This window comes from Chelonoidis abingdonii, chromosome 1 (assembly GCF_003597395.2).
Source record: "Chelonoidis abingdonii isolate Lonesome George chromosome 1, CheloAbing_2.0, whole genome shotgun sequence".
Taxonomy (NCBI): domain Eukaryota; kingdom Metazoa; phylum Chordata; order Testudines; family Testudinidae; genus Chelonoidis; species Chelonoidis abingdonii.
This window is the reverse complement of record NC_133769.1, coordinates 11,414,032-11,431,037: the sequence shown is the minus strand read 5'-3', so window position 1 is coordinate 11,431,037 and position 17,006 is coordinate 11,414,032. Positions and strand designations below refer to the sequence as shown.

Sequence of the window (17,006 nt, the reverse complement as noted above, 5' to 3'; positions counted from 1 at the left end):
AACTATCAGCTTCAACAGTCCATCAACGCCAAGTGCTCAGGACCCTGGTTTTAATTCTCCCACTAGCACCACTGAGTGGAGAGTGTCCAGATTACAGCACATGGGAGCTAGGACAGTAATTGCCTCCCTTGTAGAAACTACCACTATTTGGGGGGGATCTGGCTGCAGCCGAGGGCTTCATCTTGAAGTGTGTTTGAGATGTAATGTTCTGCCATTAGTCCTGAGCAGTTGCAGCCTTAGCTTGAGTGAGGAACCAGTGCAGTCCTGCAGCACACTTGAAACACCTGGCCCTATCTGTGCTGCAGGGCAAACTCCTCCCCCGTCACCTGACAGTCAGGTCAGTGTAGCAGAGCCCTAGCCTTACTAGTGCATTGGTTTCAAATCACTGTGCAGGAGCGGGGTCAGGGCGCATGGCAAGTGTGTATTTGGAGCTAAACACCTGTAGGCTAAGTTCCTTCTAAGCCCTGTGCAGGGGCTCAGAGCTGCGGTGGGGAGAGATGCCTCTCCCCCAGCGTGGATCTGCTGCGGTGGGGTGAGGTGCCTCTCTCCACTGGCCCTGGCCTGGACCTGCTGCGGCCTATGGAGAGTTGCCTCTCCCCAGCCAAGGTGCTGCTGTGGAAGTCCTCTCTCTACCTGCCATAGGCCCTGGCACCCTGCACCCCAAACCCCTCATCCCTGGCCCTACCCCAGAGCTGCACCCCCCCAGCTGGAGCCCTCACCCCCTGCACCCCAACCCTCTGCCCCAGTCCTGAGCCCCCTCCCACACTCCAAACCCCTCAGCCCCACCCCCACCACATGAAGTTTGTTGTGTGACAACTCCATATTGGTGTGCACACAAAATTCATTCCGTATATGCGTGGGGGAAATTAGAGGGAACACTACCCATAGGAGGCTGGATTCTTACTGCAGTTATAAATAAGGGTGGCTTATCTTCCCTTTTCCTGTGTGGGAGAGGGGGTGGTTTTTATAATCCAGGTGGAGACACGCTCTAGGCGTATTCTGGAATGAACTCTTGAATCCCAACAGAATCTTATAGGAGCCTTTTGTGGGGGGTGGCACTGCATCTGCAGCTGTGTTGCTGTTACTCCAGCTCCCATCTGGAGTTATGGGTGGGGACAGCTTTCCATCCTGCTACTAGAGGCCAAATGGCTCCCCTCACCAGCCTGGCAGTGATGAGGGGTGGGGGTGGGGTTAAGCATGCATCCAGGTGTTGGGTAGTATTTGTGTAATATGGGACCATGCATGCTGAGGACTGAGTTGGGGACTCCAGCTGGGCGCCTCGCCTGCTAAGGCTGCACTTGCTGCAGAGATCATGTCCACTGCTGAGGGGGGAGAGAAGGGGAATCATCATTTGTGGCTAAAGGACAGCACCCATCCTCGATTGGGTCAGAACAAGGTGATGGATGGATAAGCGCCTGAACTCCAGGGAGGAGAAACTGAAGTTGCTTCTGAAAATGCCTGTTTTTGGATGGCAGCCCTTTCAGGTGATGTCCTGATGACCTTGCTGATGACAGCAGGGTCCTGGCCAGGAGCATAACTAGAGGGGGTGTGGAGGTTGCCCACATCTTCTGCTTTAGAGAGAGGCTGTGTGAGGGTGGGGACACAGGACTTGATGGATGAATGCTCTGGCTGTGGTGAGTGATGCTCGGGGGGAGGGGAATATGTCCCTCTGAGACAGGAGTATCCCGCCCCACCATAGCTGCTGCCTCCTTTCTGCTGGGTCTGACGCAGCCCAGAGGAGTATGTGCTGACCGATCCAAGCAACTGCATTCTCTGCACATCTTGCACCATAGACGCACTCCTACCCCGGACCCTAACTATAGCATTGAAGGGTTCATGCTGCCTGTCTGTGCTCCAGCATTGGAGAGCGTGCATTCTCCACCAGAGAACGTCTCCACTACCTGTCTGGGCTCGATCTGCTCTGTTTGCTGCCAAACAGCCCTCCTCCTTACAGACTCAGTGCAGTCCCATGCGAAGAAGCATGGCTGTGTAGGCCAGTGTACATCCAGCTTGCCTAGAGGGAGGGGAGAGCTCACCTGTTAGATTAGGTCTCTGCTCTCTTGGCAGCCTGCCTGGTGACTGTAGTCTCCCATTAGCCAGGAGACTGGCCTGGAGTTTGCTTTTTGCATTTGTATTCAAGGCAATTGGGGAAAGGCAAAGAGCAGTCTGAAAACAAGGTGAAAAGCATCCAGTTATTACATTGGTTCAGGGCACTGGATGTTCTGTGAATGGAATATTTGGGCTGTAATTCGTCCGAACATGGCAGCTGTCCTCCTCAGTGCTGTGGCATGCTCTGAGAACAGGACTGTCTCTTGTAGAGCTCAGTAGATCTGGTTTATGGGTGCCTGGATGGCAAAGGAATTTTCTCTGAACTATAGGTATAAAAAATTCTCCATTTACTAGCCAGAGAGCTGACTTAACAGGCAAGGCTGCTCCATCACCTCACCTGACTAGGTAGTTGTATTCCTGCACACGCTTCTTGGCCTCGTTGTCCTCTCTGGGCTCTTGGGAGACATCACTCCTCTTTCCCCCTGTAGGGGTGCTGGCAGTTTTGCCTTCCTAATGTTCGGTACATCTTGTGGGCAGTTGGCTCCCAGACTGCATGTACGTGCATCAGCAGATCAGCGTGCTCCTGAGAATCAGTGAGACCAGGCTGCTTCCTGTGATCCCTCTATTCGCCATTCATAACTGGTTCCAGTAACTGATTAGTGGTTTAAAGAACATGTCTTAAGAACTTATTCAGCTTGAGATTCCTGTGTATTTTATCCAGCACAGGACATTGTTAATGCCACATGATGGTTGAGAAATTACAGCTATACCATGCAGTTCAGAGTCATGGAGTCTGCAGCAACCATAGTGTCAACCCTTTGCCCATCTGTAAGCATTTACCAGGAGGTGACACTCCTGATTCTTCTGCATTTAGTTCTCCCCTGATGTTGCGCTAATGTGTGTTGTACAGAGTTCCACAGGATTCTAGAAAGTGGCAGTGAATCTGACCAGAGCCTTGGCAAAGCAGGAAGCAGTGACAGAGGCACTAGAAGTGCATGCAGACTAGAGAAGGCAGCATTGCATTGGATCACAAATGTGGGCTAAAATGTATCTTTCAGAATGAAATCTTAGTTCCTGCAGAAACTGATGGCTTAGGCATCCCACTTGGTAGGAGAAGGAATGAATTTTTCAAGCCAGGTTCCATGGTGTCCAAAAAGTTTCCCTGTGGCCTGATGTGCAGGTCCCCCTCCTTGGCTCTGCTGCACCCCTTGTTATTGCAGCTGGATGGGGGCTGTGCTTGTTGAGGGTATAGGAGTCAGCTGAGCAGAAAGTACAGCACAGGCAGGTGACCAGTTATTCTGAGGAGGGAGATAACTGAGGCCAGCAGTCTTGGGTCTGAAGGTCAAGTTTGTGTTGGTGCTGGAGGATCCCACGCAGCCGAAATGATGAAAGCTGTCCCAAGTGCACAGCCAGCTGAGAAGGCACTGGCTCTGGGCAGACAAATTATAGTAACATTTCCAGCACTCTACGGTCCTGGATCCAGTTAGCAGAGGGGTACACCTGGCACCAACAAAATGTCCTGCTGGTACTGAAGCTTTTCATGCACAGTATTTGCATCCTCCTCCATGTGCCCATTCAGTTTGCTTTGCTAGTGCTTTTCCGTCGAGCTGTGGCTTGCAGAGTATTGAGGCCACTCAGTAACATAGGCTGTGGATGCTCTATTCCTGGATTAGCTGCTTGGGTGAAATGATCCTTCCATACACCCCTGGCCTAGTTGGTCTCTACTCTCAGCTGTAGAAGCAAGGAGAACCCCAGTCAAAGCTAAAGGCTATGTGGAGTGGCTCCTCTGGCAGTGCTCTAGTCTAGATGCTGCACCAATCCTGTCCCTGTGTGAGGAGCAGAATGCTAGTTAATTGCCCGTTGCTGAGCATGCTTATCTCTCAGCTACTCCTTCTTTCTCTGTTGGCAGGTTTCTCCTGGGATTTTTTCTGTACTGAGAATTAAACTGTAGATTAAGCAGCAGATTGCATGTATCAATCAATTTGTGGGTCATTCCTTGGTGAGCCTTCTCGTGGGGTCCAAGCAGGACTAGATGCAGCTCCCTTTGAAGTCTGGAAATGTCTTTCCAGCCTGGCTATTGCATGGAAATCCAATCCCCCAGGTAGCACTGCATCATGGGACAGGCAAGATGAATGGGTGGTTCTTCATACCAGATATTCAGGGACCTCTGGTATCACACAAACTTTGCTTCTTGGTCATCCATCAGCCAGGGTGGCTTGACCTGGGCTCTTTGGGGTGTGCTCAGGGATGCTCCCTCCCCTTGGGGCTAATCATGCTACCTCCCCACAAACCCAAAATCTAGGGAATCCAGGCCCCAAGTCTAATGAGGTGGTCAGCAGTCCTTCCCAGCAGGCCCTGCTCAGTGAGCAAAACTCTCTGAAGTGCTGGGTTTGCTCTCCTTACCAGCTGTGCGTGTTCTTCTGAATATTCCTGGTGAAAGATTAGTGTTCAATGGCAGTGTGGCTGCCAGTGCCTTCCCTCTGTGTTGCCCCTCACATCTGCTTCGGAAGCTTTGGGCTGTTTAAATGTTTGTTTTGCTACATCCATCCTGCATGTTGGCCCCACATGTGGTGATGGCACTGCTCTTGCAATTGGCCTGCAGTGAAGCCTGTTGTATTTGGGTTACGGCGGCACCAAGAACAAACACATGGCAGATGTGAGTCATGTTTAATGCATGACGGGATGGTGCTCAGATAGGGTGGTGAAGTGTGGTAAAAGAACTGATCTAAGATAGGATAGAGGCCCCAGCTGAGATCGGGGCCTGTTGTGTTCAGCCCTGTGCAAATATTTAGTAACTGTATTCTTAGGAGCAGGGACTATCGCCACAAAATAACAGGGGTGTGGGGAGCGAAGGCAGGGAGCAGTGAAGTAACTCACCCAGGGTCACCCAGCAGGGCAGTGGCAGAGCTGGAGACAGAGCTCAGCTTTCCTCAGCCCCACAAGGCTGCGCTGCTTCTCCTGTGTGTAACTGCCAAGGGAGACACATGTCTCAGCCAATCTCCAGGGGAAGAGCCTGGACATCATTCATTACAACTTCTCTTCTCTAGGTAGGAGGACTTGTCTGGCTGCGGCGAATGAGTGCTCTAGCACGTGCTGGGGGTTGTTTCTTGAGGGAGTGGTCTTGGGGAGAACTAGCCAACTGAGACTGTTAGACCTTGCTGTGCCAAGCCCAGCGTGGATTCTCTAAGTGGGATTGGCTGCAAGGGCTCAGTCCTGATGCTCCAGGGCCTTGGCTGTAAGTGGGAAGATTCTCCCATTAGCAGCGCCCCACCTTGCTAACGTGTTCAGGGGCAGCTCCTGTTGGTGTGGACTTACTCAGTGCATTGGAATAAGCCTCTTCCCTTCCCTGGAGAGCCAACTGTTTCAGATGAAATAGATCACCAACAGGAACAGATCTTGGATAGGGTTGCCAGCTTTCTACTGCTACAAAACTGAATACCCCTGTCCTGACCCACTCACTTCATCCTCTTCCTCTCTCTGTCGCTCGCTCTTCCCGCACACACTCACTCATTTTCACAGGGCTGGCTCAGGGGGCTGGGGTGCAGGAGGGGGCGAGGGCTCCGGCTGGATGGTGAGTTCTGGGAATGGGCCAGAGATAAGGGGCTTGGGGTGCAGGAGGGGACTCCAGGCTGGGGGTGGAGCAGAGGGGTTCGGAATATGGGAGGGGGCTCTGGGCTGAGGCAGGGGGTTGGGGTGCAGGAGGGGGTACAGGCCCTGGGCTGGGATTGTGGATTCTGGGGTGGGGCAAGAAATGAGGGCTTCAGCTGGGGAAGGGGGTTGTGGTGAGGGCTTCAGCTGGGGGTGAAGACTTTTGGGTGCAGCTGGGGATGAGGGATTTGTGGTGAAAGAGGGGGCTCTGGGCTGGGGCTGACAGGTTCAGAGTGCAGGAAGGGGATCAGGGCTGGGGGTTGGGGCAGAGGGGTGGAGGGCGTGAGGATTCTCGGTGGTGGTTCAGGCTCTGGGGTGGGGCTGGGGATGAGGAGTTTGGGGTGTTAGGAGGGTTCTCAGGGCTGGGGTTGAGGGATTTGGTGCATGGGGGTGGGATCAGGGCTGGGGCAGGGGGTGGGTCAGTGGTGCAGGGTCTGGGCAGCACTTACCTCGAGCTCCTGGAAGCACTGCCATGTCCTTCTGACTCCTACGCGGCGGTGTGGCCAGGCGGCTCGGTGTGCTGCCCCATCTGCATGCGTCACCCTCACAGCTCCCATTGGCTGTGGCTTCCAGCCAATGGGAGCTGCAGAGCCAGTGCTTGCAGTGGGGCAGCATGCCCCCGGCTGCCCCTATGCATAGGAGCTGGAGGGGAGACATGTTTCTGCTTCCAGGAGCTGCGCGGAGCCACACCAGGCAGGGAACTTGCCTTAGCCCCGCTGCGCTGCTGACCAGACTTAACGAAAAACCAGACACCTGACAAAACCTAACCTTGAGTGAGGCATGGCGTGAGCTTAGTAGTGAGAGGGCATGAAGGGCTGCTGGAAGTGGGGTGTGAAGAAGAGGGAGCTGGGTGCATTGTGTGATGGTGCTGCCTGTGGGAGCCAGCTGAGGTCACTCAATCAGGGTGAACTGCAAACAAAACAGGGCAGATAAATCCTGAATGCTGGTGGTTATTCCAATACTTAGATTTACCAACCAGCACAAAACAGCTTCTGTAGCACCTCACTGGTTACTTAGAAGTTTGAACCACGCAGTTCGCTTAAAGTACCCAGCCTCAGGCCTCCATCCAGACACACCTATCAGATATGATTCCTGCAAATCTTACTTCATCATGTAACAGAAAAGGTTCTTCCAGCCCCAAAGGATCAGCCACATACGCAGGTCCAATTATAACTTAGATCTTACCCAGAATACACATCACAGCCAATCCTTATTAACTAAGCTAAAAATTGTTAGAAAAGAGAGAGTTGGTTAAAAGATCAATATACAGACAGACTTGAATTCAATTCTTGAGGTTCAGATACACAGCGGAGGTGAGCTTGTAGTTGCCAAAAGTCCTTTTAGAAATAGTCCATAGGTTATAGTCCAATGTCTGTACTCAGGGTGGCTCCAGTCAATGACTGGGGATCTCAATTGTTGTGGCTTAAGGTTTCCCCCTCTTGAAATCCAAAGCAGATCTGAGATGAAGCAGGATCGTGTCCGAGGCTTCTTATACGTTTCCAGCAGCCTTTCGGCCTGAGAAAACAGACTTAACTCCTTCTCCCAAACATCCTGGCAATTAGCACAGAGTAATTTATCCATTAAACAGTTCAGATACTGGTTACCACACCCTTCAAAGAGACACACAGACAATAACACTATTTCACTTGAGTATCATCTTAAATGCTAATATTCCTTTTTTGGTCTTTGAATTAGAACTATAGCAATAGACAAGACTTGTTTGCTGACATCCCAAGACCTGAGCAAACCCCTCCCCTTCTACCTCTGACAATGCAGACTTGCATTTCAAAGCTCTGTTCATTTACATTTCTTGCTAACCAGTCCTTAAGGTTCACCCCTGGGTCAGGTCAGTCGGTGAGGTGAGTTAATTAACTCTTTCTGGCCCTGTCACCTTTCAATGAGATTATATTATACTCTTAATGTCCACATTGCTGTGGGGATTACAGGCATAAAGAGACTGCAAGGTGAAGTGCAAACCCTGCCTTGCCCTAGTTTGCACCTAGGGGTCAGCAGTGGTGCGACTGCACAGCTTGCTGGCCACCGTGCCCTGGGTGTAGGCAAGGCTTGCAAGTGCCACGTGTGAGTAACTTGATAGCTGGAGGCCCAGGGACTGAGCTCTGCCTAGCTCCACTTAAGCTCATTTCTCTGGCCCGCAGAAAGCTCCAGTTGCAAACAAACCTTAGGTGCTGGGGTGCTCACTACTGCTGGCTGTGGTGAGAACGTCTTACGCAGTGCCTTGCTGGGGAATGGGCAGGAAGTCCTGTTAATGTCACACCCTGGCAGTTTGAACCCACCAGCCTTGCTGCTCTGCATGTCTGCTTGCTCACTGCTGTAGATGCTTGGAGAGCAGCTCGCTACCTTCACTTCAAGCTGGCATTCGTGTTCTTATTCCTGAATCTGATCCATCTGCAGCTGGCTGACCTGGTGGCTCCAGTGAAGCTGGTCATACAATTTCTGGCTAAACCTCACTGCATCTCTGCTCACTGGCAGTGTTCTGGGTCTGGCAGCTAGGCCCTGGCCCACTCCTTTCTGTCATAGCGGGGCCAGCTACGTGCGGTCTAAGTGACGTGCCATGCTTTGCTCACTTCTCCTGCCTACTGGCATCTCTCCAGATGGGGCTGGCACCGTCTTGTGCAGCAGACACACTTCCTACTATCTGCACAGTGGCTGGAAGTGGGTGTAGCTGATTGTACTGTGGAGGCCTAGTGCTAGGATATACATGGAGCCCTGTAGCCCAGGGTCCCAGGGTGCTGTTCAACAGAGTAAAATCAAACTGCTGTCCCTTGGGGCTCAGGTACATTGTCCATTTTTGTGGACTTGAAAATCTAGTGTTGCAGCAAAAGTGCGAAGTTCTCTGAGAATTCCACAGGTGGATAAACTCCAGTGTCTGTCTCTCACTCAGTGAGGGTGGGTCTGAAGAGTTGGGCGTTGACAGAACTCGATCTGCCGCAGTTGGTGAGCTTTGAAGGGGTGCAGCCAGGAAAGGGTGTTGGAGGGAATGGAAGTTGGGGCCAGCAGTGGCTGTTGTGAAAACACCCCTATGCACATGGGGAAATTTTGAAGGTGCTGTTAGAAAGCGTGGAGAGTGATGCTTGAACATAATGTTGGGTGCCAGGAATACAGCCTAGATACAGGAACTGAGGGGGGTGAATTTGACAATCAAGGGCCCATTACAGTGGAAATGCAATGCCAGATCTGTAAGTGGGATCCCTTGGGCAGCCAGTGTTGGGAGCACAGGTCACTGTTAGCACAAGGCCCAAGGCAGGGAGTCAGGGATGGAGTGGAATAGAGTATCACACTTGATGCTTCTCCAAAGGTTTAACTTTACTGCTGGAGTGCTAATCTTCTCTGTCTCCCCGCAGGTCCTCTCAGGCTGCGCCATCATTGTCCGAGGGCAGCCCCGTGGGGGGCCTCCTCCTGAGAGGCAGATCAACCTCAGCAATATCCGTGCTGGAAACCTCGCCCGTCGGGCTGCTGCAGGACAGCCAGATGCCAAGGATACCCCTGATGAGGTAGGTGTCTCCTTGCTGGCCAAGGGGCTGGTGCATAAGGCTGGATTGCATTTAACTCCTCATGCTCAGAGCACCTAGTACTGTGGCCAGGAGCTTCATTTAGAATAAATCAGGGAGATAACCTAATGTGGTTGCCACCCAAATACTGCCTAGCCCTGGCAGATCGCCCAAAAGTAAACCTCAAGCCAGCAGTGATTTTTTTTGCACTGCTCAGTATAGCAAGTCCTCTGTCTTGGACCAGTGTAACTTGATCCATGAGGTGGTGCTCCTTGCTTGGGGGGGTCAGTGCAGACCCAATGCCAAGATGTGGCACTAGGGGGTGCTGTGCTGCAGAGAGTGGGCTGGAGTCTGATCCTAAAGCCCCAGGGCTCTGGTGCTCTCCCTTATGTGCTGACCTAATGCCCCATATGGTGGTAGGGGGCGCTATGAATTGGGGATCAGGCACAGAGTCCTGGACAGGTTCTTACTTGCAGCCTTGTTTTGCTTTTACATTTCTCTAGCTGAAGCAGAAGAGCACAGTTAATTGTCCTCATCTGGTGCTGTGTTGCCAGCTGGCTTGAGTGCCTGCTCAGAGGGTGCGGAAAGCGCCACCTATTGAAACCACAGGGCTTCTTCCTTCAACCTCTGGGCTATCTATCCAACTAGTGACCAGGCCAAGCCCTGCTTAGCCTCGTGGTCAAATGGGTCACACTGGAGACAGGGGAAGGGAAATGAGAATTCTCTGAGAGGGCGTGTGAAAAGACTAGTTCATAATCGCCCAGCCCAGAAGGTTTTACTCAACTCAGATCCCTCTTTAGCTAGACAGGCAGGTGGTGGTCTCCGTCTAAGTTCACTGGTTTAAAATGAACAGATTCTGTATTTGAGTAACCATGTAGTATAGCAGTGAGCTTCCCCTCCACTGCCCCAGTAAATCTTCCACGCTAACGTACAGCCTTGGCTGGGTATGGGGAATAGGTGCTGGCTCTGCAGCGCTCCACTGGAGAATAAATAGGACTCCAGCTGCCTTCTTTTGCCCCCCAGGATCACCAGCACAAAATATCTATAGACCTTACATAGACCTATGCTGAGAGAAGCACTGTCACACAATGCACCCAGCTCCCTCTTCTTCACACCCCAAAACCAGGCCTATTGCTGCCTCCTCCAAAGGGCAGGTATTAATGCAGCCCTTCCCCTTGCCCCCCCTTGTTCTGACTGCAGGCACTCAAACTGGCCAGGTTTGAGTGCAGGGCATTTTTTAGTGCTGAGTGAGGGAGCATAGAGACATGGTCAGGTCATGGTTGTATTATCCAAGGCTCTATGTTGCATTACATTCTCTCCTGAGATTGAGGGTCCTGTAACTCAAGGTTTTATGTAGTATTCTGGATACTGTTTCTCAGCTCTGGGTTCCCTCCAGTGTCGAACTGATACTGGTAGGATACAGTAGCCTAGTGTTTTGTAAGGAGTTTAGACAGTGGATATCTACTGGAGGATCTCACTGCAGATGAATTAGCAGGGTACTCTACGTGAGCAGTGTAACGCTCACTTTCAGGCCTGCATATTAATTGCAGGACATATTGGTGTCAGTGCCTGAACTTGGCAGAGCTCTGATCTTCCACTGGTGGAAGAGAGGGAAAGCAACTCCCCACACATCCTGCAGAACATGGTGTTCCTGTCTGAGGCTGGGTATCAGTGGCTATGTGATTGCAGATGGCACATCGATAGCGGGTGAAAGCTAGGGTGAAATTAGAACTTTTCAGTCCAGAGTGAGGTGCAGTGTTTTCAGTGTAATTGCTGGGTTCTGTTTGCAGTTCAGATGCTGATAAACTGTTAACCTGTGCAAGTTGCTTCACCTGTTACTGCTTGTTTGTTTGAAGAATGAATAAACTGTTTGGGAATTTGAGTCTGGACATTGTTGGGAAACACTGATTCATTCAAACCAAAACCCTTTGCAGGAAAGGGTCAATTTCAATGCATAGGAAAATTTTGAAAAACTTCAGAAGTTTCAAAATTTAGCTTTAATCAAAATGAAACATTACAGTTGACTTGATCAGAATTTCTTTTGGATGTTTGGCTTGCAAAGAATCTAGATTTTGACATCGTGTTCTGATTTGGGGATGGGAATTTCTTTTCAAATTCATGGGAAAAGAAAACAGTTTCCTGCCCAGCTCTAAAATCGAGGACTTTGTTTTTCCCTGCTATAATGCACCATCTTAGGGAACAATATTTGGCAGAGTGTCCTCATGTCCCATTTCAAAGCAAATGGGGAGGTGAGGCTGGGGATAATACTGAAAAATTAGCCCAGAACATCTTAGTGGTTAAGACACCTTCAGGGCCACATTTACTTAAGTAGGCACTGCAAGCCAATGCATATAATGAATGAAGGGCTATCCTAAACCAGTTTGAAGAGACATCTCACTTCTGACTTCTCGTCTTTCTGGTCCTGATGTGAGTTGTTCTCGGAAGATAGAGTTCTGACCAGAAAAGGGCCCAGACTGTATTCTTCCCTGGTAGGGGAGACATTCCTGAGAGTAGAGGAATCCCTGTGTGGATTCTCTGCTGTGTGCATATCAGACTGGAGGATCATGATGGTCCCTTCTGGTCTGAAATGCTGAGTATTTGCAGCAGTTGTATATCCGCATGTGTAAGGTCTGGATCTAAGCACTTTGTGTTGATTTGCAGGGAAGAAAACAAAGGTTCAGGGACTTGCTTTTGGGGTCATGTGACCAATCAGTTTCTCGGATGAGTAGCTGGTTGCTTCCATTAATGCAGGGATTCTTAGCGCACAATTTTTTGGTGGCCTCAGTGTGGCCACCAACTCTTGCTGGTGGCCGCTCTCACACTTTTTCCTAAAATACTTGATTAACTTTAGGAAAAACAAATAAATATGCCCATAGACACAGTTGAATCATTGTAATTTATTTGTTGCTAGCTAGTAAGTCTGTTGTGACAAGTTATATTAATAAATATACCAGTATCATTATTCACAGCAGACTTACTCAGCCCTGTCAACAAGCCTGGGGACAAATTAAGCCCCAGATGTGGGGGACTGGAGAGGCAGTGGGGGCCAGGGGCAATGCGGGTGGGTTGGGGGAGGCAGTGGAGGGCTGGAGTCCGAAGCAGTGTGGCCAGAGCCTGCCACCCCAGGGCTGAAACCTAAAGTCTGAACCTCATCGCCTGTGGGAAGGTGGGAAACTCACTGGCTGCCTGGTCCTTCAGCATTGTGCTCCAGGTGTCTCCACAGGGGGAGCAGTGCCCAGCCACAGCTGGGGGCCCCAGCAATCAACACCAAGGCAGTGTATCCAGGAGCAACAGGAAAGGGCTGCTTTTTTGTGGCTTCCCCCCTCAAAAAAAAAAGTCCAGGGGGCTGTGGCTGCATTGAGAAACGCTGCATTAATGGCTGTGGCATGTGCTGATTGCTCACTGAGTGGTAATAAACTTGCCCCATGTCCTCTTTTGGATAGATGTGGTGGAGTTAGAACTAAGCCAAAGCTGGGCCACCCTCCCTCCCTGTGTTAGGTGCAGTATAGAACTCCCTTAAACTGCAGGTCTGCTTGCAATGAGACTCTCCCTGAGGAGATGGGCTCCTGAACATCTTGCTTAACTGTATAAATGTCTGCTGGTTTATAAAATCACACCTGTCAATTCAGCTAATTATCGGTGTCTAGAACAGTGTTCTCCCCAGTCCGTTTTCTCTGCTTGCCTGACCCTGCAATCCCGTTGTAATGCTGAGTTTCTGCCCTTGCAGCCTTTCTGTGGCTGGAGTGTGGCTGGGGCATAGGACTGGGGCGGGGAGAGTAGAGCTCAGATCCCCTTGCTGAGGCAGTGTGTGCATACAAACTGCCGTAGAATGTTAGACAGGAAATAGCCATTAGCTCATCTAGACCCCGATCCCCAGGCCAGGGAAAGATTGCTCCTCGGTATGTTTGGTCCAACTTTAATTGTCTAGTGTTGAGGCTTCCACCTGTGCCTTGGGCAGGCAATTCCACAGCTGTATTCTTACTGTGAAGGTCTTCAGTCCATTTCCTCTGGCTGAATTTATGCAAGTGAGAGAATAGGGAGGAGCTGTCGCCAGGTCGAGGCTCTAGGCATGGTCTGTCTCAGCAGGGAAAGCAATCTGGACAGTATTCCTTGTTGCCTGGGGAGTGCTTGTGACCCTGACTACTCTGGAACAGATCAAGAGGACAGCAATAGTTTAAATGTTGCAAAGAGTCTTGTGACGCCGTATAGACTAACAGACATTTTGGAGCATGAGCTTTCGTGGGTAAATGTTGTCTTCTAACTGGGGCTGCTCCTGACCTGTCAGTGCTGGACAGACCTACTTTCCAGCAGATGCCTACCGATATCTTTCGCTTCCAAACCACCGAACTGCAGGTGGCCTCACTGGGGTCTCCTGCAGGAGCAGTGAAATGCTGTCTAGCCAAGAGAACACTTGGCTCCTACGTAGCTCTTTTCATCAGCAGGTCCCAGTATGAAGGGGTCAGTATCATTGACCTCATTTTACAGATGGGGAAACTGAGTAACTTGCCCAGGTTTACCCAGTAGGCCAGTGTTGAAGGTGAGACTAAGACCCATATCTCCTGAGTCCCAATCCAGTGATCTGTTTACTAGGCAACACTGCCTGCCTATGAGATCTCTATGCACTGTCCAGCAGTGGAAGGGGAACCCTTAGGGTCTGATGGTGCCCACTTTGACCTCCAGTGACCAAGTTTTCTGTTTCCCCCCAGCCGTGGGGATTTCCAGCTCGTGAGTTCCTGCGAAAGAAGCTCATTGGGAAGGAAGTGTGCTTCACTGTGGAGTACAAGACCCCACAAGGCCGGGAGTACGGCATGGTGTACCTTGGGAAAGGTGAGTAGTGGCTAGGGAGCTGCCAGACGCCCACAGGGCAAAGTGTGCCATGCAGGTAGAGGTGAAGTGATGTGCTGCTGCTCAGTCCCGGAGAGCCTGACACCCAGCTGTACATTGCTGTTCTTCCTTCTGTGGTATCTTCCATCATGCAGACTTCAGGCTGCCATTTATAGCATTGTCAGTAATACTAGGGAAATTCAGGTGCGGGTTCTCACTGGACCTCCAGGTACCCACTGGAGTTGGGTGCTGGGTTCCTATAGGGCGGTTTGCTTTGCTGGAGCTGCAGACTGTCATTGCTGAATGTGTTTGGGCTCCAGGCTGCGGCAGGTCTTCAAACCACAATTTTGAGGACTTCAATAACTCAGTCATGGGTTAGGGGTTGTTATAAAAGTGGATGGGTAGGGTTCTGTGACCTGCTTTGTGTAGGAGGTCAGACTAGATGATCATATTGGTCGCTTCTGACCTATGAGTCTGAGTCTGAGGTCGTGGTGCTAATTGAATTCCCTCAGATTTCCTGTTGCAGCCCTTATTGCCATTATAAATCTTGTGGCTTTAGTCAACTGGAGACAGTCAACAGGAAGGAGTTCTCATAGCTCCTATTTAGTTCATTAGCATCCTTGGACTGTTGTGTGTGGGGCAGTGCAGTGCAGTGATAATTGATGTTCATTGCCCGTGGAGCTGCTTGAGAACAGCGACTCAGAAGTGGGTTATCTGGCACTTCTGAAATGGGAGTAGCGCTTTGAATGCACCCATTGCCCTTTTTAGGCCATTGGTTTAGCTTTTGAATGTTCTAACTTATAGCTTCCTTCAGACAATGCTTCACTGAGCAGCTTTCAATGAGCTGCAATAGACAGCATGCTTAAAGGGAGTCTGTTAGGGTCATTCCTGCATGCAGAAAGGGGCAAAGTGACCTATGGAGCATGGAAGAAGAATCTGAGATGTAAAAGTGGCACAGCTGCCATAAATATCCAGGGGGGCTAGTTCCAGTGAGGAGGGTCTGGGGCTCAGGGAAGAGGAAGGCAAGTTGTGTGGTCTGAAGTTGAATGGTCACGGCATAAAATGTGTTCTAGTCAAGCTCATAAGTCCAGGCTCTTGTTTCTGTTCTGCTGATGGCTGAGAATTTAGTCTGTGCATCCTTGTCCTTTCATAATTCATAGATTATTAGAGTTGGAAGGGACCTTAGAAGATCATCTTGTCCAACCCCCTGCTCAAAGCAGGACCAATCCCCAAAAATGGCCCCCTCAAGGATTGACCTCACAACCCTGGGTTTAGCAGGCCAATGCTCAAACCACTGAGCTATCTGCAAATCTGTGTTCTTCCCACCTCCAGGAGTTTTTGAAAGAGTGGGGGCAAAGGTGGTCATATACACACACAGCTCCCAGCCTAATAGGGCCTTCATTCTGATGTCTGGGGGACTTTGGGTGCTTTCAAAGATTCCCAGGCCAGAAGGGACCACTCTGATCTTCTAATCTGATCTCCTATATAATGCAAGCCATAGCACTTCCTCACAAGAATTCTTAGAGCAGAGCTTTTAGTAAAACATACAGCCTTGTTTTTAAGAACAGCTAGTGATGGCAAATCCACCACAACCTTTAGTAAAAGGCTCCAGGGGTGGTTTACCCTTGCTCGGACTAAGCTTGGGGGAGGAAATTCAAGGAAAGTGTGGCTAGAGAGAAGAGTGCGAGGAAAGAGGCTATAAGGTGTTGAATGGAGAAGGAACAGACACAAACCAATAGAGAGACCGACCATGAAAACTATGACAAAAAATGGAGAGAAGCCAAGAATAAGTGCCTAACAAAAGTCAGACATGCATAGGAAGTCACCTTTTGCTTTTCATTCACTCAGTAGAGGGGATTGTCAGCAGGTCCCAATTAAAACCAGTGCACAAGCAGGGCACAGCTGATTTTTTCTTTTAAAATGATGGAAAGTCTGGGGGCATGAGTACTTCACACCATGACTCAGAGGCTTCCAATTCTTCAAATGATTGCTCAGGTGTATTCCACAGTAGGTGTGTGTGCTTGCCACGTGCACCAGTGTCGGAAGTTTTTCCCTTAGCAGTACCCATACTGGGGGAGCACCGCTGTGACCCTTGGAGTGGCACCTTTATATTGTGCTATAAGGGGAGCTACGCGCTCCCTCCCCCAGTTCCTTCTTGCAGGACAACTCTGACAGAGGGGAAGGAGGGCGGGATATGGAATAGACAGGAGCAACACATTTTGAAGAACGCCAGGTATACAGTACCACTCTGCCAAGTCCGGTATTGTCCCTAGTTTGGGAGACGATCACATAATGCAAAGTAAACGTGTGAACTGAGGCCCAAGTGGCCGCCCTACAGATGTCCTGGATAGGGACATGAGCTACGTAGGCCGTTGATGAGGCCTGAGCCCTCATTGAGTGTACCCTGATGATCGGCGGTGGGGGAACCCCTGCCAGATCATAGCATGTGCGTATGCATGAGGTGATACAGCGGGAAAGACGCTGGGTGGAGATTGGTTCCCCCTTCACATACTCAGCCGAGGCAACAAAAAGTTGCCAGGATTTCCAGAACGGCTTGTTCCGATCCAAATAAAAGGCCAGCACCCTACTCGCATTGAGCATGTGAAGGTGGCGCTCCTCCTCAGAGGAATGGGGCTTAGGGCAGAGCATGGGAAGAAAGATGTTCCATTCCATATGGAAGGCGGAGACCACCTTTGGGAGAAATGATGGGTGAGGGCGAAACTGGACTTTATCCCTATGGAAGACGGTATATGGGGGTTCAGAGGTCAGGGCTCTGAGTTCACCCGTTTTCTGATCTGCTCCAAGTTCTGCATGGTGTCCCTGGCCTCTGTTATCCCCTCCCTGGACCCGGGGGATTGGTATGCAGCCCTGGACCTTCAGTACTCATATGTTCACATCCATATTTTCAAGGGGCACAAGCGCTTCCTCCACTTCCTAGTGGGGTTAGACCACTACTACTTTGTGTTCCTCCCATTT

At 50.6% G+C, this 17,006-nt stretch overlaps 1 protein-coding gene across 1 annotated transcript in view; it reads left to right on the top strand.

Moving 5' to 3' along the window:
- SND1 (staphylococcal nuclease and tudor domain containing 1) overlaps nt 1–17,006 on the top strand; it is a 446,649-nt gene that overhangs the window by 14,022 nt on the left and 415,621 nt on the right. Inside the window, exons 2-3 of the mRNA XM_075061914.1 lie at nt 9,060–9,209; nt 13,913–14,033. Of these exons, the coding sequence (XP_074918015.1) occupies nt 9,060–9,209; nt 13,913–14,033 (271 nt within the window). The remainder of the gene's footprint in view (nt 1–9,059; nt 9,210–13,912; nt 14,034–17,006) is intronic.